The sequence below is a fragment of the Sabethes cyaneus genome, chromosome 2 (assembly GCF_943734655.1).
Source record: "Sabethes cyaneus chromosome 2, idSabCyanKW18_F2, whole genome shotgun sequence".
NCBI classification, from domain to species: Eukaryota; Metazoa; Arthropoda; class Insecta; order Diptera; family Culicidae; genus Sabethes; species Sabethes cyaneus.
The window spans coordinates 44455007-44482813 of NC_071354.1; the positions used below are offsets into that span (position 1 = coordinate 44455007).

The 27807-nt window shown below is 40.8% G+C and overlaps 1 protein-coding gene across 1 annotated transcript in view; it reads right to left on the minus strand.

The window, feature by feature from the left end:
- Window positions 1-7644: 7644 nt before the first annotated feature.
- LOC128735349 (putative uncharacterized protein DDB_G0291608) overlaps window positions 7645-27807 on the minus strand; it is a 60099-nt gene continuing 39936 nt past the window's right edge. Inside the window, exons 3-8 of the mRNA XM_053829838.1 lie at window positions 16400-16411; window positions 10258-10312; window positions 10127-10188; window positions 9776-10061; window positions 8653-9710; window positions 7645-8595 (exon numbers count right to left, since the gene is read on the minus strand). Coding sequence (XP_053685813.1) covers window positions 7645-8595; window positions 8653-9710; window positions 9776-10061; window positions 10127-10188; window positions 10258-10312; window positions 16400-16411 — 2424 coding nt within the window. The remainder of the gene's footprint in view (window positions 8596-8652; window positions 9711-9775; window positions 10062-10126; window positions 10189-10257; window positions 10313-16399; window positions 16412-27807) is intronic.

The following is a 27807-nucleotide window of genomic DNA, read 5'->3' on the forward strand; positions in this document are numbered from 1 at the left end:
TGTAAAACATTCAATCGATATTGAGCTAATATCGGATTTTTGATTGTTTGAAGCATAAAATGATGTTTGTTTTGAGAACAGGTGTAAAATGGACATAAATATACATATTATTGAGTTGAATATATTACTACGCCAGATATCTAAATAAGGATTGCACTAAGAAGCACTGCATTAGTTCTGCATTCTAGCTGCGAAGTCTGCCGTATACAAAAGCTACTTTTTCAAAAAGACCTAAGTAAGCTGATGTATTAAAGTGGATTTGCATAGCCGTAGATTTAGCCGAGTTTAATCATTCAATACGTTAAGAACAATGTATCGAAAGCTACGCGACTTGAATTCTTTGAACTAATCGAAGTTTGGTAAAGCGAAATGGGTAATATGCGGATGTTTTCTGTTTTAAATAATTTGTGAAAATTTCAAAAATTGATTATTGAAAATTAACGCGAATTGCAAGTTGATACGCTTTTGCATACCCCTTGAAATAATTGACGAGTGATTGTCAGTTCTTACTTGACAACCAATTTTGACATCCAGTTTCGTTTTAGTTGGGTCATAGCCCAACTAGCGAAGGCCCAACTAAAACGAAGCCCAAGTATTAGAGGCCCAACCAGCGAAATTCGACTGTATTAAGGTGCGTTTAGATTGGGAACATGTGGCATGCAACTTTTTCCAAACTGTTGCCCAATGTTTCCATGCAACTATAGCAACGTATCACAAGTATTCAGGTAGCGACAGAAGCAACGTTTAGCAACAATTAGTGACATGTCGCATTCCGCATGTTGCATTCCACATGTTGCCAAAAAATTGCCCAGTCTAAACGAACCTTTAGATAAATTAAATTGTGTTCGAAGTTTGGATCACGTTTTGAGGAGTGATTTAAACTTTGAACAGCCACAAATAATATTAGGTTTTTTTGGTTTTGCCTTTGGGAAAATGAATCGTCTTGATGGTAAAGCTGCACAAAGTCAACTTGTTTCAGATATGGTGCATGCAACACGAAAATGTTAGCAATTTACTACAAAAGTATAGATTGAAACTAATTGTTGCCTTGACTTGAAGGACTCATTGTGGTAAACATGATGCTAACAATCTGTATCAAGTCTGTGAATCGGGAACTTCGTTGTCAAAGTTGCTCATTGCTATTTATCTGTTCTTTATCTGTGCGCTGGTTGGTGCTGTCATCAGTGCGTTCTCCGCTGTGTTTTTGTGCCAGTGAAATGGTTTTAAACGTTCTTTTTCTTTTCGTCCGGATGAATAAAATCCCACGATTGCGCCTTTTTGCTCCGATTTTTTCAGAAATTTGAAGCAAGCGAAGTTTCCAATCACATTACTTGGCAGCCATAATTGAAATTTTAAACCGGTTGGCAAAGTTTGACAATGAGATTCCGCTTTTGATGAATCTCAGGCACTCACACATTTGCATACATAATGTAAATACATTATTTGAACATGTGTGATGTTTACCACGCGCACTGCAGCGACACTGGCATTCTATATATATTGATTATACTGTTGCAAGATTCTTTGCAATGATCTAAACCTATACCAATTTGATATCTGTGCTTGGGAAGTAAGCCAAAACAAGTGACATAGCGTCCTCATTTCTACAAGATTTCTTAACACCGCGCTTAAACCTAGACCATTTTGATGTCCTTGCTTGGGAAGTACGCCAGAAAGAGTGACAAAGCCCCCTCGTGCCAACAGAATTCTTACGAACGCGTTTAAACCTAGTCCAATTTGATGTCCGTGTTAGGGAAGTGTGCCAGAAAAAATGACACAAGTTCGTCCTCCCAACAGATCGCAAAATCTTTACTGCTAGACGATTAAACCTCGGCGAATTTGATATCTGTGTTGGAAAAATGTGCTACAGCTGTAGTGTTCGGTTATAATACGACTCTGTATGAATACACATGCTGGCCGTTTCATTAGAAGTGTAGTGAAAAGATAGTGCTGTTGATAGAATAGGATTGAATTGGTAAAATCTCTTCAACGATGGGTAATAAAAACAATCTTTAATTTCAGTTGCTACCTTAGCATTCAGTTGCTACCTTAGGAAAGCAATAGATTGTGTTCTTGATTTCATTAAATTGTTTTCAAATGCTACTATCACTACAAAGAGACTTACGTAGTCCTGCGTTACGTATATATGCGGTCGTGTCTTGTACACAACCCCTCTGATTTTTTTAAATGTATTGTGCCTTACAGCAATTTTAGGAGTCCTACGCATGTTGTCATGTTGTAAAATCATTTAAGAGGGTGGAAAAAATCGGACATTTTTCTTTGAACAAAATTTCAGCATAGCTTAAGGTTCAAACACGAATCGTCGATTTCTGGAATTTCAAATGCGATTCTTGTGCTCAAAACAACAGATATGTTCCCGAAATTTTTTTTATTGTGTTCTTTGCGTCTATCAGTACACAATGATAAATTTTCATGAACATATATGTTGTTTTGAGCATAAGAATCGCATTTGAAATTCCAGAAATCGACGATTCGTGTTTGAACCTTAAGTCTAGATAGCTTCGAGGTACGATGTTGGTCTAACTAGGGTTGCCAAGTCTGATGATTACAAAAACCGACCGGTTGGTTCTGCCTTCCAAAAATGCTGGGGAAGGGGGGTGGGGGAGTTGTGGCAGCATATTATTAAAGGATTTGTGGAATGTGTGATGTGCGTTAATGACATATTATTTGGGTAGTCGCCGGAAGTGGGTTGACAGTTTCCGTGTAAATGGGATGATCAGTCAATTGTGGAGATATAGCGAACGGTAGGAAATCACAGTCGAAACCACAACGAACATTGAATGGATTATTGAAGATAGCTAATTTCAGAGTGACTACTACTTGCCACTAGCAGGACAATTTAATGTATATTACCGCCAGAAGCAAAGTATTGTCACTGCAAAACTGGCTATCTTCAATAATCCACTGCTCAGGATTGCTAATAAATTTATCTTAAAATTTAATTTAAAAAATCAAGGAAGAAGTACAAATCCGGTTTCATACGTCAGAAAACCGGCCTTTTTGCAGAATTGACCGGCCACCGGCTTTCCAAGTAAAAAACCGGTCGGGTCGGCCAAAAACCGGTCATTTGGCAACCATAGGTCTAACAAGCCAGGCGTCGTAAGTTCGAATCTCGGCTAGGCGTTGCTTGCTAGATAGAGCCAGTAGGATCGTTACACTGGCACCGTAATTTTCCTGTACTCTAACAACTGGCTGCGAAGTCTGTCGATAAAGAAGGGTAATGTCTAATGACGGTTTAAGCCCAGCTTAAGTCTAGACAGAGAGGGGGGCTCCGTAGCCGCAAGGTTACCGAGTCTGCTTTGACAAGCGAGTGGTCGTGGGTTCGAATCTTAGTAGAATCAAGGCATTCGATGTCAAGTGACTTTAGCATGGGTTTATTCTCAGGCCCCTCCATATACACCCTTCCTTCATGCTGAATTCTATATATTTACCCACTGAAGCCTCCTGACAGTGTAAATGTCGCTCCTATAGTTAAGTGTACTGATCAGAGGTACGAATGAGTCCTCGCCAGGGACGGCTATAATATGGGATAGTCAAGGGGTCGGACACTCAGCACATAGTGCTCCGGCACTGCAGAGATATCAAACGGCACACCTCTAAAGCCTTATAAAAATAACATTTATAGGGCTTTACACACCTCCGGTACAATTTTACATATGAAATGGGAGCACTGCCAGTTGTCAAAATCATCTGGCACGGTTGCCAGATCTATCAGATTTTAACGAATTTAACAAATCTTGCAGTTCGGCACTTTCGGTACAGCATCGGCACAGTTCGGTTCGTTTCAAGTTGCCTAACATAAAAACGGCTGTGCCGAGTGACCGACCCCTTGGGGATAGTGCTGGCAGCGAGGAATGAGTGGGTAAAGTAGATCAAGCTTTGAAGGAAGGGAAAATCCCAATACACACAAGCACGCATAAAATTTAATAAGCATATCGCTCATTCAATAGCGATTATAGCCAAAAGAAATGCAGTTGCAGGTCATACAGCAAACACCCGGCGATATCCTAATAGACCAACTATACTGGTCGCAGTGATGAGTTCACACATGAAAAAAAAACTGTCGTCCATACCTGTGAAGCAAGGTAATCACGAAGCAAATGTATAGGGAAATTTAACCTTGAAACTTTTCGTTAATTTTCACTATTTAGTGATTGAAAATGAAAATTGTGATAAAAACCATATAATTGCTACATCTATTTGTCTCCCACGGACAGCAACTATTGACAGCGAACTAGTTGATGAATTGGGATATTTGTATTTTGATATTTGGGATCTCTGCTGGTCACCGCCGACAGTAATACGAGTAAGGAGATTTATAAACAATGCTTACAATTTCCCTCCTCAAGACGCTTCGATCAAGGAGCATACGCCGTTGCACAAAGCAGACAATGGACAAAACGCTAATCAGACCGATCCCTACATAGTCCTCCACAGACTTGAGACAGTATCTTGCTTACGGAAGACATACGTGCACTTGCCATATCTGAACGAAAGGTGTTGCGGACCGTTTTTGACGGAATACAAACGGTTAGCAGGGAGTGGCGCCGGTGTATGAATCACGAGTTGCAGGCATTATGTAACATGTGACCATGTCCCATAGTAACTGTAAATAGTTCAAAATAGTAAATAGTTCAAATTGTATTTTGTATTGCATGTTAGGAGTAAGGAAAAAAAATTGTTTATTTATATAATAAAACTCCCTTATCGAGACGCCGCGGTTACCATTGGCTCCACTGCACGAACCGACCGAGAGCGGAGGAGTTCTGCCGTAACGCAAGGTAGTTCCGCTTAAGGCTACAAGAGGGAGTTGCTTGCGATCAGCAAGGAGATCGGGGCTTTTTGTTCTGGCAAGCGAGGCGATCGGACGTGCCTAAGAGTGGGAGTAACGAGTTGCTACCCCCAGGCGGTATCAAGAAGGAAGTTCGTATCGACCCTGTTCCGTGAAGTGCTGTGCGTAGCCTGGAAAAAACCCCCGCTACTTAAATCTACCGCATTACACCCGCGCTGCGTAAATCGTGCGAACGAGTTCTCAACACGATTTAGTGTCGATCCGTGTAAACGCCGAAGAGAGAAGGAAGAATCCGTGTGCCCTGAGGTGAAGTGTGTCCGCGAAAATAATAACTGCTATCTCGATAGCCCGTTTCCGTAAAATATCGGCGGGTGAGCCAGTGCAAGGACTCTATTCCAAAAAATGTACCCGGGCACGTGGTAGCCACTATAGTGGACGGACTAAGTGTCAGTCAGAGCGCGAAGAGTTTAGAAAATCCACCCACAAGAAGAGTTTGCCCCGCAGGCGACAGCCTCGTGTCGTTCACCTAAGAATAGCCCCGCCCGCCGAACAACGGTTCCGTGCCCGCCAAGCAGCCAATGCGCGTCCGGGGAAAGTTCTACTCGTTTTACATCGGTTAGATAGGAAGCCCCCTGGGAGAAAACGGTAAGTCTACATGCTCGAATCAAATCATAAGTAGAATCCTTTTACTTACAATTACTTGGAGAAATTCCCATCATACGCCTGGTGAAACTTGAGAGACTACAGTGGGCCGGTCACGTCGCAAGGATGCCGGACGACTGTGCGGTGAAATCCGTTCACTTCAAGAACTCCACCGGCACGACCAGGAATAGAGAGGCCCAACGAGTAGTCCAGGACCGAGTACAATGGAGAGAAATTTTTGATACGGCAAGAACCGCAGTAGGTAAGTATTATGAATCGGTCGGTATTTAATTGGCTGTGCCATTGCCGTTCCACATTTTGCATTTTTTCGCGTGAAAAAACTTGCTGAAAGCGACAGACTTCGTATTGTTTACCTCTCCGTTCATCTCACAAACCCCGAAATAGAGAAAAGAGACTTGGACATTCCCTTCTCGCTGATCGTCAGCCACAGAACGACCTGCTTCGAAAACCTTGGGTGGGAGATATATTTGATGTTATCGTTTACCACCTTGGGGGGGGGGGGGGGGAACGTGAAGTACCCGGTCCCCTGCCACTCGTTGCGTCCAGTGTCAAGTAGTTCCAGCCTTCCATGATGACCACAAAGTAGCGCTTCGCTGGAAAGATGTTTTTCACCAGCAGATCAATTGCTACTTCTGAGTGGTTGCCTGCAGCGTGAACATGGCCGATCTCAACTGATGCTGCCGCATAAAAATGTCTATTTTGGTCAGGTACTTTTTCACCGTTTGGCCGGTTGTTCCGACCTCCCAGTCCAAGGCACGAAATGATGAAGCCACTTGCTCTCAGTCGCCCTGGTCAGTTTCTATTGTACATTGCGGTCAAACGATCAGAACCAGGCTTCCGGATGACGCTTTTCTTCAGAAGGGAGAGAGAGAGTTGTAAGCCGGATCGGCTATATCTGGCTGGCACGAAGTGCCTCACGTTGTCCAACTTTTTCGTAGTGGCTGTTTTCGCCATGGCTGTTAGAAATCAACTTACCGCTGTCAAATTTGTCCTGTGCATAACAACAGGCTTGCTAGGATTGGAGGACCGTTGGTTATCTGGCCGAAATTGGCAAGTTGATTTCTGGCCCGAATAGATCAATGAAGATTCATACTTTTTTCCAGCAGCTTAAAGCAAATTCCTCACCATTGTACTCGTTCCTGGGCTCCGTGTCGCCAATTCGTTAAGCGTTTCGACAAACGCAAGTCGGTTTCAACCTGGCCAAGTAATCTTGCACGTTGTGCCGCTCTATTCCTGGTGACGGTGGAGTTCTTAAGCACATTTCACTGCACGGTCGTCCGGCGCAGTAATACCCCAACTTGGGATGGGAATCTCTCCAAGTAATGCGTGCTGCTTGTGGTTCATGCGCTTGCGCACGTATATCTTCCGTAAGCAAAGCTACAACCTTGAATGACCTGATCAGTTGTAATATGACATTAATGGCTCGATTTGAAATAAATGTACAGGCATTCGGAGTAGAAAATAGAAATGGAACTGGCAAGGAAATGAAATAGAATGGTTTGCAAACATTTGAGCATTGCCACTACAGGCATCTTTAACATAACACAGGCCGGGTGATGTTTTCGGTTTTAATGCAAAAAGTTCTCGTTTTCCTTTATCGTCAAATGTTCATAACTTGTTCATACAGTTTTGCTTACATGTTTACACGTAGTTTATAATTAGCTTACGTTCTGTACACGACTTACGCGCTAAGACAGTGAAATAATTTGTATTAAATTAGCTAATTAAGAGACTGGATTAAGGGACCGATCAAATTCTAGTTTGGAGCAAGCAATTTCACTGCTCGGAATAGTTCAAATTATAGATAGTAGAACTATCTATAGTTCAAATGTGATACCTTTAGAAGCGTGTCCTTATAAACCGTAATTAAAAGTAATTGAGTATTCTTACATCATCGTTGTGATTCTTGTTTGTATGTCTTGCTTGAAGCTCAGCATATTTACAAAGGAATAATTGAACAACATTAGTTTTGCCTACATTACAACTAGAAGGATGGGAGCAAATTTGTTCGTCTTCATTATGTACATCTGTTGCTTGATTTGTCTTTTTTTTCGTGAAGAATGCGACCGTTTTCTTTCGCTCGCTTGTGGATGCCATTTAACAGATGATCGAAACACACTGGTAGAACCTAGACGTGATGCACTTTTTCTTTTTTCTAGTGATGAATTTCACATGAACCGAGGAACAATAAACACGAACTGGTTCCGTTGCTTTCGCACTGGGAACGTGTCTCGCTTGGAGCGTCCTGGAACTCTGGGCACGTCGAGGAAGAAGGGATCCGTGAGCACGTCGTCATCTTTGTACTCATCGTATGAGCGTACCGCACCTTCGGGTTTGCTTCTGGCTACTGGCTGACTGGAAGCGGTCGTCGAAGGCGCCGACGGTTCACTGCTGCTGACAGAATAGTTGATCGTTCGTCCGTTGTTGTCACGAATCGAAGTGCTGGTGGTTACAATCACTTTCGGCGATTGAGCGAAATAGCTGGGCCGCCTTTGCGACACCGTCGATCCCGTTGTCGAAGCTCGACCACGACCGTACGGACTGGGTGAACTTTTGTGGTGTTCGTTGTTTATTATAAATCTACTAGTATTGGGTTTTCCCTTAGAACTATTGCTACTATTAGAGCTACTGCTGCTTGGAATGCTAGTCTTGCTAGGGGTGCCGCCACCGGCACTGACCGTATGGACGCTGAGCTGATTCTCTCCGGAGCGCTTGCTCGCAACTACAATTTCGCTATTTGTGTTTGACTTAACGCTATCTAAACTAGGATTGTTGGCTGGAGTATCCGCGGCCGCTTCGGAGCTGTAGTCTTCCTCGTAATCGTACTCGACGGCGTCGTCGCCCTGGAAGCTAGCGGTGGCCGGTTCCGGGGTCACCAGAATCGCGGGCTTTGATTCGCTGGTTTTCAGCGTTGGTGACGCGGGCAGCTTGGCTATTGCACTTTTTGCGGCCGGTAGCGGGGCAGGGTGGTTGCCGTGGATCGAACTGTGGATCGGCGGATCGGACCGTTTGAGCTCCTTGTGCTGCGGGATCTGGGTGAGGTCCTCGACGTCGGGATCAAACTGAAGCGATATGTCTTTTTGGTGACGCAGCTGTTCAAAGGGTAGGTGCAAGGAGACCTGAAATAGTGGAAGATTATCTCAAATACGGGGTGATTGGATAAAATGGATTCCTACCTGTGGGGGTGACTGCCTCCGGTAGCCTTCGAAGCGATCCTCCTGCTCGAGCAAGTCGGGCCGCTGCTGGGAGGGAAGCTTAAAACCCTGGGCCCGCAGCCGAAAGGGAGCCAACTGGGAAGCGCTGGGCGGCTGCTGCGGATGCTGTGGGGAATGGTCCGGTGGTCCAAGGGGGATCTCCGCCGCGAGAAGCGGAATTCTCTTTGGTGCTTGAGCTTGCTGTTGCGACTGAGGATTAATGGTCACGTACGGGTTGTAGATCGGAGGTCGCGTCGTCGATGGCATCTGCTTCTGCTGCTGTCGGGATATTTTCTGCTGATGCAGCAAGAGCAGTGCCTGATGGTTTTTGATTTCGGACTCGTGCTGCTGGACTTGTTTCTGTTGCTGCTGGATGGCTTTCTGTTGCTGCTGAACGGCAGCTTCCTGTTGCTTCCTTTGCAGTTCCTCGTGCTGCTTGGCGAGCATCTGCTGCTGTAGGAAAGCCTGTTGCTGTTGAGCTTTCTGATGCTCAAGGATAACCTTCTCCTTTTGTGTTAGGTTAAACTGTTGAGAATTTTTCTTAGGACTACCGGTTCCGTTAATGCTAGTAGTGTGTGTAGTGACGGTTACATGCGAGTTAGTCACTGCCAGCGTTCCACCGTTCTGAAAGTGTTGCTGCTGGAAAGATACGGCCGGTTTGCTGCCGGGTTTCACCGAGTCCTGCGGCTTTGGTTGACTGGTCTGACTCTGTTGGTGCAGTGTGAATTGTTGAGGCGAAAAAGTGCCATCATCTTGAATCGTTGGAAGTGATGGACTTTCGCCACCCTTCTCTTCGTAGTCGTCGTCATATTCGTACTCTTCGTCGTCTTCCGGTGCTTTTGGAGTCGAAGACGGGTAGGAGTGGTTCGGCGCGGTTGCGGCACTCGAAGAGGTTCCTTTACTGTTGTTAAAGATGTATCTACGAGATGGCGTTGTTGTTGTTGGTCTTCTCGTTGTGGTTGTAGTTGTCGTTGTGGTCGTCGTGGATGTCGTCAACGACGAACTGCTAGCACTGCTGGAGGTGTCCTCCGAGCTGCTCTCTGTGAAAGAAACATTGGTTCATAAAATATGTAATTAATCAACTGATAAAAATGAGATTTTTTACCTTCCGGTGCAGGGATGATAGTATTTCCATACAGTTCGAGGTTTAGGTAATAGAACCTTTCCGATTTAGAGCAATCAACCTCATCGACGCGTTCGCAGACGCGTGTTTCCTGATCGAAAACCGTTCCATTGAGACACAGAAACTTGATGTCCATCGGTTCATCGCCTTGGCCTATCGTACACACGTGGAACATTTGACAGGACGCTTCCAGGTCGGCGTAGTATCCACCGATAACTTTGCCGGCGCACGTAAAATTCGTTTCCGGCAAATTGTCAAAATCCAGATACTAAAAAAAAGTACATAATAAGTTCGATTGGGATTGATGGCACAAGAATTTAAGCTTTCACTTACGCCAGGTTCTGCTAAGCTTAGTCCACAGTACAAAAGGAGCAGCACAAAAGCAATGAATGTACCTAAAACAGCGAAAGTTAAATAAAACAATTGAAATAACATTAAAAACACCACTCAGATGGATGGATTACCTTGCGAGAAAGACTGCAAGATCTTAAGAACCTTCATTCTAGACCTACGCCGCATCTGAAAAGAAACAAGACAACAAACAAAAAGACTATCAGTATTATTCTAATTAACTTTATGTTAAAAAGGCAAAAGTGGGAAGTCAGTTATCGCACATTTATCTGCCTCAACTGGAGAAAATCAGTCCTGCGGAAACAATCAACGCACAATTTCGTTGCAAACCAGTTGGGATCGCATAACCAATTTGATTTCGTAGCATCAATGAATGAACAGTACACCACACCTGTACCTGTACTGTATGTATGTTAATCATTTGGCATTCCACAATGAAAAAAGTAAACCCTTCTAACCGCTTCCAGATAATCAACCACAAGAACCGATTTACATGGAACAGCCACGGTCGGTCGTCCGACCATCACCACCGACCGAGATTTTCCCATCCCATTGATCCGCACTACTCATTCGTTCGTTCGTTCGTTCATTCATTCATTCATGTTTTCACCTGCGCTGCGCGCTGCGCCTGTCCACTCGTGCCGTTCGCTCCCGTTGCAGTCTCAGACAGTGTCAGACCACGTGCTTCCTTTTCCCACTGACTGTCTCGGGCTCAGGCAGCCAATTTCATTGATTTTTTCCCATCCCTATCGATGACCATGTCCATCATTAAAACAGGTGTAAATGTGGCGATGAACGAAAAAAAAAAGAACAGAAAGAAGCAAGACAACGTCATCATTCAGCGGACCCTGCTGCTGCACAGCGGAGGTAAGCTGATCCTACACATTCGTAATCGATTGGATTCTGTGGTTTGCTGTTTTTCCCGGGCCTTCGCGTTGGTTGGTGTTCAAGAGTAACATTTTTCTTTTCGTTTTTTTGTTTCTGCTTCCACGGCATTTCTCCCTGGTCGGGGCCAAGGAAGGCACTCGGTTCGCCGGTAGCCGATCTGAATATCTATCATTTCCATCGATTATGCTTTACTTTACTTCGAACGGAGAATTCGGATAAATGAACGTGTAGAACTAAAACATCCGAAGAACGATTCACTTAGCATCACGGTGAAACTTTAGTTTTTGCTTATGGAAGTTTACCGGTTCGTCACTTGGAAATTAATGTCTTTTCTCGGATTTGAAATAAGAAGGAGAAATTCTAGAGATCAAAGTCGGAATTGGACTAGCCATTAGACTTGGAACTGTAATAGAAAATAGAGTTGAAATTGAACTTGAAATTTGACTTAAATTTATAGTAATTCGGGCTGGAAGTAAAAACTTAGAATTAGACATGAAATCTAACCTAAAAAAGAATTTTTAATGTTTATATTTGAAACTGGAATTGAATTAGACTTAAAATTGGGTTTGAAATTAAGTACAAAATTGAACTTAAAATTTGATTTGGAGTGGACTAGCGATCCGACTCGGAATAACATTTAAAGTTAGACTTGAAATCAGAATTCAAATTGTAGGGTAACTGGTGGTAAAATGCCCTGTCGGGCAAAAACGCGCCACTGCAATATTTCACGAAACACTCACTTTTGAATGCTAAGTAAGTTGCCAATCGCTTCTATTTTAAGTTATAAAGCAGTGTAGATCATCCAAGTTTTGTATATTACATACATCCTACGAATAATGAAAAAGATTTTTTCAAGCCTATTTCTTACAATTTTCACATCTCTTGTCGTAAAACATTATGTTGCCAATAAACAGTATTACGTACCGGTAAACTACTCTTCTTATGAACAATGCTCTCGGTTATCAGCAGCCAACGTAAAATTTTATGATTGAACTGTTATTTGATTGTTTTAAACGATTTTCATCAAACAACTCGAGGCGGCCATAAGAAATACGAATTTATTCAACAAAAGCTTGCACTGCAATCAAACGTTTATTGATCTAGTAGCTCATGCGCGCGTTGACAAACGTCAAAACGTTCGTAACAATTGATATCTTAGCACTAGCCGTTCTAGCGAAAAAAGACCTATCGATCGTCGGGATCGGGATTCGGAATAACAGATTTAAGAATTAGGCAGGTGCCCACCCACGCTGTTCTGAGTCGTACCGGCTTTGCATTGTAATAAAACCGTCGGCGCATTTTGACCATTTATTGTGGTCCATTTTGTACACACCTATGCGCACTTTGCCCCTAACGAATCTGAAAACGAATTTTCGAATGCCTTATAAAATTTCACGATTTAAACATATTTTATTGATTTTTACGTTTCAGGACGAGCATGTTAGTGAATTGGGAATTACAGTATTTTTTTGTGGGGAAAAGCCGAAGGGAGTAGTATTCCTTTGCGAATTCTTCCTCCCAAAGGCATAAAACCTACCCTTCTTTAAGAAAAATTACAGTACACTGTATGCTTCAAGTGAGAAAATATCACTTTGAAGGAAACATACCATCTTATTCTAATTACAAGTTAATACAAAGCATAATTTAGAGGGATAAAAAAAAATTAGACACAACACTGTAAATATTGATTTCCCTGCTTGATTGTGAGGGATGAATGTGATCGTCAGCTTAAGCGATTGTAGCTGGCGACGATGAGCTGGAATATCTTCTGTCTATCGAATTAGGCTTATACAAATTTGAAAAAAAGTTTATGTCACCCCCCCCCCCCTCAAAAATTTTCGAAATGTGAAGGGGCAAAAAATAAAGAGTTATATTATTATGTTGCATTCTTTAGTGAAAAGCAGATTTTTTACAGTTCAACGAGTTTACATCTATAAATTACCCAATATGTGCAAAGTTAAAGCAATTATCCCGTTAGTATTGATCAACTTTCTTTCACCAACTAACCTTTATGATTTCTATTGCAAGTCACAGGCGACTATTTTGGCGTTCGTTTGCTCGTTCCATTTTAATTCAACGAATTAGATTGAGGCAAAAATCAGTCAAACATATATATGAGTGAAATTCTGTACCGCTGTTGACGGAGAAATTCCGAATTGCAATTGGCGTCATAGGTACTAGATAAGATAGAAACAAGACAAATTGAGGAGCTCCAAATTGGTCATTTTATTCGGTAAAGTGTCCAAGTACGTACTCAAATTTTGCATGGTAGGACCGTAAAACACAGAGATACAGTTCTTTGCCATGAATTGGAAGCATACAGGAAGGATGTGACTGAAGTGTTCGAAACTTGAAATTTACGAAACAGTTTGCATCCTTAATAAGCAAAGGTGAACACGTTATTGTTGGAGAACAAGCATCAACAAAGGAATGAATGGCCTGATATTCATGACTAAAAGGTTGACCAAGATATAAGCGGTTTCAAACGTAAATAGTTTCAGAGATTTGTTTTCTTAAAACATGTCGGTAGCACAGTATATGCGTTTCAAGTAAAAAAGTGGTAGGGACCTAAACTGCCATTTTCACACTATGATCAAACTGGTTCATCTCTACCAGGATCCTTATTTTATGTGCTTGGGTCGAAAAATATCGAAGTTTGGTTCGGTTTGAACTAAAATTTAAGTACTGTACAAAATATCTGTATTAAATTGTTAATAATATGGAAAAATATACGCTGGTTTCTTCTGTTTTGTTTAGTTATTGAAGGTTTGATGTTATTTTTTTTTTCTTGCCCCCCCTTAACAATATTTTGAGACCAGGACATAAACTTTTTTTCAAATTTGCATAAGCCTTATTAGGTAGACACGATGGTTGCATAAATTGGAGATCCGCTCGGCTGTCGCTATGAGGATATACCATAGACGATCATCCACTCCATACGGAGCGTAAGTGTATCGCGGGGAAGCATCAGTAGCCGGCCGAGGACTTCGTAGCCGGTTTAAATGCTGGTTCTCCGCTTAGCCCTTGCACCAGAAAGCTGTAGCACCGACGGTTATCCACAGCACGGAGAGGAAGGAATTGTATCACTGAGAAGCACCAGTAGATGATCTGGTTTTAGTGTTAGGTGAAAAACTGTTGCACTTTTGAACCTGCTGTCTAGTTTCATTAAATATATCCTGCATTGACGAGTAATACGAGGTTATTGTTAACGTGGGCATTATACCCCCAGTCCCCCTACTTGAAATTGGATTTGAATTTGGACTTTAAATCAGAGTTTAAAGTTGACCTGAAATACTAAATATATTTTGGAAATTGGGCTTTAAATCGTACAAGCAATTGAACTTTAAATTAAGCTTGACATTTGGTCGGTGTTAAGTCAGATCGAACTAAGGCGTGGTACACAAATTACGTAACGCAAAAAATCCGGATTTTTTACCCCCTCCCTCCCCTATGTAACGATAAGTAACGCTTGGCATAACCCCCCCATTAAATTACGTAACGTTGGCCAAACCCCCTCCCCGCTTGGCATTGAAAAAAATTCACATAAATCGTATAATTTTAATAAATTGAACAAAATCATGTTAAAAACAACAATCAGGCACTAATCCATGTTGAGGTCAATTGGTTTTCAACTATAACATTGTGTCGCCAGTAATAAATTGGACTTCCGGAAAAACGGCAAACGATTTTTCTTCCGTACCATACATTAAACCTAGTGTCGGAAGTAGTGCGTTATAGCAAATGAGACGTGCTATACAGTACACTACTTTCGACACTTGGTTTAATGTACGGTATGGAAGAAAAATCGTCCAATTTTGTCCTTGATACACAATATTTGGAAATGTAGTAGGATCATCTTCATCAGCTAGAAACTAGAATTTTGAATTTGAATCTCCATCAGTCTAAATCAATTCACTGTTTCACACCATCAACACGTCCTTTCTTTATTTTGCAGATGTTTTTTGGTATTCATAATTTTGTTACGTAACTATTCTTCGGTCTCCCCTCCCCCCTATGTAACAAAAAGTAACGCAAACTTGACCCCCCTCCCTCCCCTCCAAGCGTTACGTAATTTGTGTACGAAGCCTAAGTGACAAAAGTCTGATTTCGAGAAAAACGCGTTCGTAGTTTGCTGCTATCAATCGTTCGAAATCATCTCATAACTCTGGCTGTTTGCAACATATATGAAGTCTGATTAGAGTAAAAGTTAGAGCTCAGAAAATTCATGATCGTTTGCTGTCATTAACTAATTTTTTTTAAATTTTGTGAGTTAGTCCGGTCTAATTTACCACCGACCATTTGACATTAAATTAAATTTGAATTTGAGCTAACTTTGAAGTTTTACACAGTTTCTACTTTTTGTTTCGTTTTTCTCCCTTTCTATATCGCTTTTTTCTGGTTTTTACTTTTTCTTTTAGTTCATTTTTCCTTTTTAATCTCGTTTTCCTTTTTTCTGTCTTGTGTTTCCTGTTTTATTGTTCCGTTGGTTTTCACTTGCTTTCCGTCTTTTCTCTTCTCTTTTTCCCTTGTTTTCGTTTAAAGTATTCATCTTTTTACCTCTTTCCCTTCTCGTTTTCCGTCTTCGTTTGCACCATTTTTCCTCTTCTTACCGCCATCTTCCCGTCTTTTCTGTCAGGTTTATTGTCTTTTTGACTCCCTTTTTAGTATTTTCGTTCCGGTTTTTTTATCTCTTGTGCTTGTTTTACGTCTTTTTCTCTTTCGTTTAATGTTTTCCTTCAGCCTATTTTTTCTGTTTTTCTTTTTTTGTTTTTCTATCGAATTTTCCGCTTTTTTATCCGATCTTTCTTTATTGTCCGTTATTTCCTCTTCCTCTGTTCCTTTATTTTTCTTATTTTGATGTCACGTTTGCCCTTTTCCTGCGTCCTGATTGTTCCTTTCCGTTTTTCGCCTTTTTTCTTTCGTTTTTTCTCTTTTATGTCGTTCCCTCTGTTTTTCCCCGTTTTCCCCCTATTCTATCCAGTTTATCCCATTTTTTCATTTTCTTTATGGTTTTTCTGATTTTTCTCTCATTTTCCATCTTCTCTTCCTTTCTCCATCTTTTTATGCCCGTCTCCTCGTTTTTCGCCACGTTTTCCCACCCATTCCACTTGTTTTTCTTTTTATGTTTCGTTATCCTTCCCATTCTGTAACCGTTTTTTCCTTTTTATACAAGTTTTTCTTCTTTGTCTCTCCTGCGTTTTTTCTTCTCTTTTCTATCCTGTTTGTCAGGTTTTTGTCACGTTTTCCCCCGTGCATTTTTCCGTTTTTTCTCCTTCTATCTTATTTTTTTCCCTTTTTTGTGGAGAGCTGCAGGAAACGGACTATCTCTCAATCATAAAGTTTCTAAAGTTTTCGTCGTTTTCGAACTCTTTTTATTTCCTCTCATTCTCGTGTTTCGTCTTCGTCTGTTCCATTTGCCCTTTTCAGATGCCTCGTTTTTTCTTCTTTTCTGTTACGTTTACGCTATTTTGGTTCCATGGTTCCTTAGGGAAAGATGTCAAGTATATATTTTTCCTTCTTACAGGTGCTTGGTGAGACAGAAAAAATCCCCTCTTGGTCTTCTAGAGGTTCCGGAACATACGCTAAATTTTCATTTCTGTGAAGTCTTCTCATAGCTTCAAAATTCTTTTTAAAGTCCCTATGGCTTATTATTTGGCGTAATATAAGTAAAGTAAACAATCCATGCTATTGAGAAGCCATCCGGATACGGACCAAATCCGGAGCATCCGTAAAAGTGGTCAACGAACGAAAATTGTTCTTTGAGTTCGGAATTATGTTCATTGAACCTCGAATTGAACAATGTGAAATAGGAATTTAAATTCAGCGGGTTGTGACTCAACCTGGCCGCTATGAAATGCATCGAAAGATCCGACATTAAATGATTAAAATTGATGATCAAGTGCATCGAACTGCTTATCGCGTTGACGAAAGCAACAAAGTGTTCGAAGCCTGTTCGCTCTTACAAGAAGCTCCATTCTGAATTGCCCAGGAAAAGGTGAAAACAAAAGCAATAATACTTTTCACTCACTTTTTCTTAGGCAAAACCCATAAAAATATTAGATACCGTCAACACGGATTACGGAATGACCATGGCTAACTACGATGGTTAGATTTCTGGTAAAATTTTCCCAAAAGAGCACAATACCTTGTGAAGAGCTTATACAAAAGTTTGTATATTTGCTATTAGATTTGTAAGTATAGTAAATGTTACTGGTAGTTCAGTTTACTATACCACATCTATCAAATTACACTAACGAAATTGGTAATTTCAACAAACTTGCGAAATAACCTCGCTTATTTCTCAGCGAACATTTGCAGTATTTGCATCATTTCTGTTTCTGAATCCGAAATGTTTTATTTCAAAGCTGTTTCAAATTTTTGCGCGGACTTGTACATTTATTGTACACGACAAATCCTAATTTTCCAGTGAACGTTTTGGCGGCTATGTCGAGTCGTGAGCAGCCTATTTAGTTGAGAATTGCTGATATTCCATTTCATTTTGAACTGTTACAAGTTAAAAACATTTGCATTTCCAGTGACCAATTTCAGGTAAGCTCTGAATTTTCTCCCGGTGGACCATCTAATGGCCAAATTGAGTCACAAATAGTCGAAATATACTTCTAGTAGACTAGACTATAGTCAAATTACACGATATATTCTGAATTTTCCGGAGGACCACCTTACGGCTTCCTAAGGTCACTTATTTATTACTTTTTTACCAATTACCCGACCTTAGTTACTTCAAAAATATTTTACCAATTTTAACCAACTTTACCAATACAAAAATTTCAACGGATATTCCGGAACCTCCAGCAGGCCAACCCGTAACTTTGTGGTTTCCGTATATCTCTTAGAGAGTCAACTGTTATATGCTCTACAACTTCTTAAAAGACACCACGGTCGTATCTGTTCAAAATCGCTCAAAATTCGAGTTTAGCCCCAATTAACTCAATATCCATATGCTACGTGTATTTGTTATACAAGGAAACCGCGTTATAGAAATATGGTGGTTCTACAAATCCGCGTTATACAAATCTCTACTGTACCTTGTTTGGTACGCTTTTCTTTTTATACGACATTTTCCCATCCCATTCCCATCTCAGCCCTTCTATACTCGGTTTGACCTTTTTTTCCTCTTAATCGTCGTTTTCTCTATCGGCTTTTTTCTCTCTCGCAATTCATCTTTTCTCTTTTGGTTTCTTTTGCTATCTGTGCCGTTTTCTTTTTCTTGCCTTGTTTTCTTTTTTTTCCTGTTTGCTCGTCCTTTCTGCCACGATTTTTTCTCCTAACACGCCTTCCTCGTTTTATTTTCTCTCGTTCTCTGTCCCATTTCTGGCCCTTCTCAGTTTGATTTTCCTCTTGTCTTGTAGTCGTCCTTTCCACTTCGTTTCGACTTTCGTTGGTCGTCATTTTCAGGCCCGTTTTTCCTCTTTTCTAGTCTCGTTTAAGCTAACCTATTTATTTATTGTTTATATCAACCGACATATTGTTATCCTAATGATAATTTGGTCTAACTAGTACGTAAAATATTTAAAAAGTTCCTATCGATTCGTCCTACGATTTAAGTGAAAGTCGAACCCAGCTGACACTTGGCTGAAAACTCGTTCTAGTCCGACGATGGCCCCGTTTGCTTCATAATTTGTCCTTCGAAACGGTACTTGGAGGAACATTCTGCTACGAAGAGGTCGTGGTTGAGCTCGTAGACAAATATGATTGAGACCTATGGACAATCAGTCCTCGCCATTAGGAGATCAGCTACAAGGATTGCTCGGCACAGATTTCTCCAGGCACAGGTGTCCATGTCCAGTCCAATTAGTATCAGGCGCGCTTTGTATCTTGGAACTTGGTAGCTGGAGCGGGTGCTTCCAAGGCAGGCGACGGAGGGCAAACCAAATTAATTTGCATTGTATTTTCACTAACCGATCAACGCCGTTGAGATAATGGGGATTCCAGATCGCCGAACAATATTCCAGCGTCGAACGGACTAGCGCACAGTACAAATTCTTCAAGCAATGTGAATCGGTGAAATATTTCGCAGTTCTAATTAATTATCTAATTAGGCCAAGACTGCGGGATGCTTTTGCAGCGATGTAGCTGATGTGTTGCTTGTAGGTCAGCTGTGAGTCAAGAAGTACTCCCAGATCCTTGATGCAGGACTCTCTTTTAATTAGTTCACCACCTAGATGATAGTTAAAAAGGATTGGCCGTTTTTTCTGGAGAACGACACAACTGAACATTTGCTAATGTTGTGCACCATTCTATTTTCTTTACACCATCTAGAAAAGTTCTCCAGTTGCTGTTGCAGAAACATGGCGTCTTCTACTTTTTTGACCTCGCGAGTCGTGATAGATCTTAGGATCATCAGCAATAGAAAGCCTGGGTCCTCGTAGCGTAAAGTTCACATCGTTGAAGTATAGCACGAAGATGAGCGGACCTAGACCTATGACTGCCTTGTGGAATACCGGACATAGCAATAAACTCGCTGAATGATTCTCCGATTTTAACAGCCACATGCCGATCAGTCAAGTAGAACTTCAGCCATAGCAGTAGGGGGACGCCAAAGTCCCATCCTGTTAAGTTTAGCAATCGCAAGTTCATGATTGAACTTATCAAAAACAGTAGAAAGGTCGGTGTAAATTGCATCCGAGAGAGCGTGGGTGCGAACCCCACCTGCCATTGCCCCGATATATTTTTGGTCTATAGAGCAAATTCACTTCATCCAATTAATCATTCTTCGCATCAGACACTTCCTCTCATTCCGAAAATAATTTACGTTATGACCGCGTAAATTAAAAAAAGATGAATTGTATCCGTTAATTGGGCTGACTGACAGAATTGCCGACTAGAATCGATTAGCGAATTCGTTTGTGCAGTCCGGGTTAGAACTGGATGAATTTTATCTGTCAGATAGGAGCAATTGTACAAGCATGTATCCAGTTCGTGATGAATTGATTTCAAATAAATTCTTGACTGTAATAGCGAATTTGTTGAATATATCGTGAACGCAGGTAATTCCGGTCGATTCCTAATTCCGATCAATCAACCAAAGTAGCCGACTGTTAAAAGATTGAACTAAAACTCATAGTTCAACGGCAAGCTTTGATCATAAAAATTGCCATTAACTATGATTTTTGATTCAATAATCTAAAAATCGACTACTTGCGTTGAGTCTTGAGTGATCGGACCTGCGTTTACGGTACATATATGAAGATATGAACCGGAATTTTCAACTAAACCAAATAATTATGTTTTCATTACGGACACAATAAATAGCAAATTATTCTTTATAGCAAAATAATATGGTTTAAATTCAATTAAAAAAATTGTTTCAGTATGTACTGCTCGTTGTCTCACGCTACTTTCCGCCTATTATGGGCGTATAGTAAGACCATATGGCCACTTCTCATTTCTATTTGAATTTTTTTAATGATTTGAAGAGCTCGTTGGTAGCTTAATATAATATAGTGTACCTTTCGTGATTTATTTCGCTTTTTGCCGCAATTATTGTGCAACAACACATTAGAGTCGTCCGGCCAGGATTTTTTATTCTGCCAGCGCCTATTGTCTACTATTTTTTTGTTAACTGCACTACTCCGACTAAAGAAAATTGTGTAGATTGAGAGTACTCATTAAAATAATTTGAATTAAGGTTAGTTTATTATAGCAAAGGGATGCACTATGAGGTGACTCACGCGAAATGATTGAATGCACCTTCTATGAAAATACTTCTTAGAGCGTAATTTTTTTTACTGAATGTGCAACCAATGGCGTCGAATTGCTGAAAATGACTCACTTTAATAGGGCATTATCGTCCGTCGGCTGTATTCCAACAATTTTTTCCAATCACGACGCGCTCATTAGCGATTTGAAGCAGGGCATCTAGGTCAATGACAGTCAAATAGAATAACAGATTGTTTCCACAACTTTCAGTATCTATAATTGCAACTGGTGAACCTTCGATAAAACATCTTCGAAATGAGCGCTTCAACGTTGATAAGCTGCTCCTCCGTGGAGGTGCGACACTATCAACCTCTGAGGCCGTAACAGCTATTCCCCCAACTATGTTCGGATTCATGCTAACTTCAAGGCTGAAGCGGTAGTAAATCTGCTGAAGGAATGTTTGCAGTGCAGTGGCTGATTAGGTTCAAGGCTATTCGATTGATTAAAAAGAACCCAGTGGATTTTATGTCGTGTAAAATCAAGATGGACGTACAATATCGGGACGTGGTCGTGTGATTGTGCGGAACGAATCCCCCCAAAACACAGCCATTAATCCTTGATGACACATTCTATGTTTTCAGTCACCTGAGTGTCTCCTTCCTCATATACTGATCTCTCCACCAATCCTCGATTGACGTAGTACACAAGTCATATGGATCCGAATCCTTGTTATTTAAACATAGTTAAGCAAATCCAATCGTTTATATGGAAACTGGCAGGGAAGGGGGAGTCTTCGTCCTGGTGGACGCTAAATGGGATATGAAACAGGTTTATCGCTCTCAGGACAAGCGTAGATTCTGCCGAAACTGAACGTATCCCGTAGCTTTATATCGCGAGCCGAAACATGACGGGATTAAGACGGAGGGATCTTGTCGGATGAACCTGAGGTGATCGAAAAATGGAAGCAGCCCTACACCGGAATACCAGAACATCAGGGGAAACGACTACATCAGTATGGCGGATGACGGTGATGTGGCGACTCCCACAACAGGTGAAGTGATCGAAGCCGTCAAGCAGCTCAAGAATAACAAAGCAGCTGGCAAAGGCATAAAGCCCGATTTAAAAACCAATCGCAAGTTTAGTTTCAAGTCCAATTTAAAACCAACTTATTTCCATGGTGGTTCTACAATTGATGGAGGGACGGAAGGGGAAAGTAAATTTCATTACATTCCCCAGCATCCCTCCATCAATTGTAGAACTACCGTTTCTAAAAAATATTAATATTAATGCCTGACCGCAGTTCAAGGTCACAGATTAACAACACGAGCTTGGTCTATATGGATATTTACCGTAGGACTACGTCTTTGATTTCTATTCTATCTATATGGGGGTGCACTATAGAAAAACGAAAAGGGAACATGTAACGAAAAGTGGTTATAGTTTGCACGCTTATAACTCAGTCGTCCGTCAATAGATTCGAAATTCTTCAAAATCCATTACAACACTGTAGATTACATGTTTTCCTAATAGACGTTTAATAATTGAGATCGTATTAGACGACTATTCATCATTTCATTATTTTCATTTTTTTCTCCTTCCCACGTCAATGCTTCCCTAGCACGGATGACAGACATATGTAGGGGAACTGTGGGTAAAATGAACAGTGGGGGATAAAATGAACAGGTAGCCAAATTCCCAGTCAACCGATCACAATTTGTTCCAGATCAATAGGTATCTTCTCTTAGAAGTATTTCAAGCTGTTTGAGACAATATGTGGTGATCATAAGCGTTCCAATGTGAAAAAAATTGAAAAAATAAAAAATATTTGTTGAAATCTGACGCCGATGGTAATTTCGACTAATAGTATATAAGCTTTTTTGGCGAAACAAATTAAATTTCGACTATTGGTATTATTTAGTGTTGTTTGCTTATCACTATCTTGCGGATCCGTCTAAAATTCCAAATATTTTTATCAAGTGTTTCTTTATAATAAACCTATGAAAACAATTGGTGCTTTGGAGGTAAAATGAACACTTCACTATGGGGGCAAAACGAACAATGTGTATAATGATGTTTTATTTTCCATTTATCAGCAGTCACGACCTAATTACAATTCAAGTTACAGAGATGATCGAGTCTCTCGAAAAAGGACGGAAAATGACCGACGAAGCCAGTTGAAAGTCAAACATTGTATGCACGTGGCGAAGATACAACAGCCCTGTTGAATATCTACAGCTTATGTAGAACAATGATAATGTAAAATAATGTTTAATTTATCTAAAGTGCACGTTAACTTTGGTTTTCTATGACATGTTCATTTTGCCCTCATTGCATGTTCATTTTACTCACACGAAAAAAATCAAGCTCGAATGTGACGCTTTCGAAAATAACTTTTCATAACAAATCGTCCTTTTTCAAACATCTTTATATATTGCTACGTGGAAAATGAATCCAGCTTTTAATTCATGTAGTGCGTTCAGCGTTTGGTTGGTTCCTGGCGGAGCAAATAGCGAAATTGCTAGGGCTGTTCATTTGACCCCCAGCTCCCCTAGGAGATGAGCCATGGGTTAAGCTCCTTTATGATTGTATTTAATTTACGCCCTATAGAATCCAATCGAAAATTGTTGAGCTTCAGCTGTTGCTGCTTCCCCGGATAAGGCAACGAAGACATCCAAATTCACCAAGCGAGAAGCCAACGAACCGAAGAATCCATCGACTCCTCCACCAGCGAACGATATGGTTTTGGCTGCTACGCCTCTTGCTGCGCATCGTTATTCGGTCAGCAGCTTTGGTAGGCGACACATCGACGGGAAAGGTTTTATTTGCAATATCGCTTTTGCTTACTTTATTCTGCACATCGTCACTCGATCAGCAGCTTTGGTAGGTGACACATCGGCAGAAAAGGCCTTATTTGAAACATTGCTTTTGCTTGCCTGTTGCTGCGCATCGTCATTCGGTCAGCAGTTTTGGTAGGCGAAGGTGACACATCGGCAGGCAGCGTTCGAGTCACATCCGTGGCTTCATTCTAAAGGTTCCAAACCGCCCTTTTTAAGACGAACGTATTCATTTATGAAGAGATAAAAATTACGAATCGTAATGAAATTTCGCTTGTCCGGTAAACAATATCCCCAATAGTGTGAATCCTCACACCAATAACCCACCTAAAATACGAGAGTTAACAATGGACATCACGAGTCAGAAATTAGAGAATTCAAGATTAACAAACGGACCTTTTCAGGTCCATAATTTAAGTTATCTGAAGAGTTGAAATTATAAATTTCTCACATGTAAGAACACAATTCTTTAATGCACAAGTTGGGCTATATATGAAATTCATACAACAATCACCGCTTTTATAATTAGGAGACGAATTGCTCTACATTCGTAGTCCTAAGTCAAGCCTGCGCCCTTGTACTTTTTTGAAATGTTTTCTCTTGTTTATCAATTGCTGACCTTAAAAGTTTCATGTTGTAGGTGAAAAACTCGGGTTTCCTGAACATTTTCCTAATGAGTAATTCACCCTTGCTACAAATAACTGGTTGTTTTACTCAGTTTTTGCCGTTGCATACCTAATATCATGAATGTTTCTTGTAGCATTTTTTCTCAGCTTTCCAATGGTGCCAATATGGCGACCAAATCCAAGATGGCCGCCAAAAAAATTTTGTTCCAGTTAAAAGCCCTGTTCTTCTTCTTTACAGCACCGGGCCATTTGTCAGTTGTTTCAAGGAAATTTAAGAAATATCACATGATATAGATCCCAAGGTTTGCTCAAAATTCAACTTTTTTTGAAACTGTTAGGCCCCTTGGCAAACGAGGGGTCCACTATTTCGAGGTATCAAAAGTGTAACTCTTATTTTTCAACCATTTTCAACCAATTAAGCGCAAAAGTTCCAATATTTGAGGACCTCGTGTCAGCGCTGGCCCCGTTTCAACGAGAATTACTCTAATACAAAAATTCATATCTCTTGGACCGAACAACGTTAAGCAAACAATTTCTTACGAAAATGCTAGTAATTTTTTTAAGCAAATTCATAGACGAATTACCGATAGACGAAAAGAAAGAAGCAAAAAAGGAAAAATGAGACAGAAGGAGAAAAAATGGAAAATAACATGAAGGAGAACGTGACAAAAACTGGAGAAACGGGTTGGAAATAGAGGAAAAACACGAGAGAAAAATTTAAAACCGGTAAAAACTGAATGGAAAAATGTGACAGAATGGAAGAGAAAACGGGATATAAAGAGAGAGAAAAAAGATGGAAAACGAGGCAAAAAACGAGAAGAAGCAACGATGATGAGGAGGACGAAAGAAAAGAAAAGAAAAGAAGAAAATACGGGAAGGACGCAGGATAATGGAGAAACGAACACAGAAACGGCAGAAAAACGAGACAAAAAAGTAAATAAAATGGAGAAACACATAATAACCGAAGACAAAAAGAACAAAATAGAAAAGAAAATCAAAACTTGACAGAAACCGACTTAAAGCAGGATATAATAACAGGAGGAATACACGAACGACAACGAACAAAAAAGATTACCGAAAAGGAGTTAAAAAGCGAAAAAAATGAAAAACGGGACTGAAAACAAGAGTTGAAACGGGACACAAAATATTAAAAACGAGATAGGATAAGACGAGGAAGGAACCTGAAGACGCAGAAAACGGAAGAAGAAAAACAACAAAAACAGAACAGAGGAGAAGAAAAAGAGAAAACCAACAGAAGAAGTGGAGAGAGCAGACATAAAAAAGGAAAACGAGAGAGGGAGAGAGAGAATAATAAACAAAGAACAAGAGAAACCAAAACGGAAAGGAAAATGACGAAAAAAAAGCCGAGAGAGCCGAAAACAGAATAAAAAGATAATGAGAAAAATGGTAAAACAGTGCATGAAAAAGTGGAAAATTAAACAGATGACAGCGAAAAAAGAGAAGGAAAGGAAATAATAGCAAAGCAAAGCAAAGCCTAGGTGCTACATTCCGTCATCAGGGGTCAATCCCAGTGTAGTGGTTAGCATTCACGCCTCTTACGCCGAGGACCCAGGTTCAAGTCCCAACCCCGTGAAAGTCACGAATGCCCCAAGCTGTTAAAGTGACTATAATCTAAACAAACAAAAAACATTCCGTTATCGAACCTTGAGCTTGACCTTCTGTTTTTATACGACAGACTTCGCAACCAGCTGTTAGAGTACAGGACAATTGCGGGTTAGTGCTGCGCTTCTATTGACCAGCCGTGTTTCGAACATACTACGACTAGCTTGTCAAACCAGCGTCGTACCTTGAGGTCAACCGAGAAGCTAAGGAGAATAATAAGGGTTAGAAAAATACCATGATTGAAAACCAAAAATAGGGAAAAACAGGTGAAAAATACCACTTAGTTGGTTTCGAGGTACGATGCTGGCCTAACAAGCCAGTCGTCGTATGATCGAATCTCGGCTAAGCGGTGCTGCTAGATAGGGTCATTGGACTGTTGCACTAGTCCCGTAACTGTCCTGTACGCTAAGGTCGGCTGTGAAGTCTGTCGATAAAGAAGGGTGAAGTCTTAGAAAGACGTTTAAGCCCTAGGCTTTGCTTTTTAAGTGAAAAATAACAAAAAACATGAGTTAAAAGTATGAGGAAAAACAGGAGTGAAAGTAAGAAAAAAATGGAACTGAAAACGAAGAAAAACGTACAATAAAACAGGAAACACTGGACAGAAAAAAAGAAAACAGAAGAAAAGATAAAAAACGGATGAAATGTGAGAGCGAAAACCACAGTACAGAAAAGGAGAGTAAACGGCACAAAAAGTGAAAAACCAAGGTTGGAAAGGCGAAAAAGCAGAACAGAAAAGAGGTAAAACGGTTGTTAGATTACGACGAAAAATGTCAATTTTAATTTCAAGTAATACTTCGTGTCTATTTTTGTGTCCATATTAAACTTTTGTTTAAACTTTTGCCACATGCACAATATTCACGAGAATTTTCAATACTTTTCTTCAGGTTTCTGAAAAAGTACCTCGCCTTCACGAAGTAAGCTATAGCCAGACGAAAACATAGCAGCAAGTGCATCACAGATGCCAACCTACCATAACTTCCTGCAGTCAGCAGAGATACCGCCACGGGCAGGTTGGGCCACTGCTGAAACGCCGACCGAAACGGTCAGCCGGTCTGCCGCCAAGCCACACTTCACGATGCAAAGACAAAGCCGAAATAAGCGCAACTAAACTGCGTCCCATCCGGAGCGGCCGGCGCTTCTTCGTCACGATCCCGGCCGTACCGGACCGGACAGTGCAGTGGTGTCTTGAGGTGCGCCGTATGGCGCGAAGAAAACCGCGAAAATCGACGGCACGGCACGGTTTGTTTCTTTTGACTGTTTTTTTTCTTATGCCGCTTATAGCGTTTGGAACGAACGGAGGAGGAAAAAGGATTTTCGCCTGATTTCACCATTTCTCGAGTAGATTGTACCCCTACCGGCGCTTGTTGTAAGACAGCTTGTGCGCGTTTCCTATTGTTTGGTGGTTTCGCGGGTTTAAGTACGAAGCTACCTACTATTATATTCAATTCAGTCGCTTGGCACGCAAGCGGCATTTCAAAGTTATCGAATTGTGATTTTTGGACAATGCAACAATAGTTTATTCCCGGGTCGGTTTAAGGTTTGAATCGAACCTAGTTATGAATGTAAAGTTTAGTGCATAAATAAACTAGCTGGGATGAAGATATTTTCATGCGGGATTTCTAGCAATAATAATAATAGAAAATCTGTTCGGAATGCTTCAGTAAACTTTCATGCATCTTTCGCTTAGCTTCGCTTAGGAAGTGCGTCCTCCAGTAGACTTTATACCATCCTGCCACAGGCAGGAAAGTCAAGCTGAGAAGAAGTAATACGATGTGGTTCCACTTGGGTGGAAAAACTAACCCTCGTGCGTACAGCCTTTTATATACAACAGACGATCGCAGCTGATGTGGCGAGCCTTATGCGAGCTCCCAATCGCTAACGGAGTTGGACTTGAAGAATTTATTCGAGGTAGCTTGTAGAGCTGTAAACTTTACTAGCTTTAATTGGCCTTAACTGTATAAGTTAACGCTATATACAAAAATATTTTTCGTAGACCTTTTCCAAAAGCGAATTCAGTTTCCTCGGAGAAAGG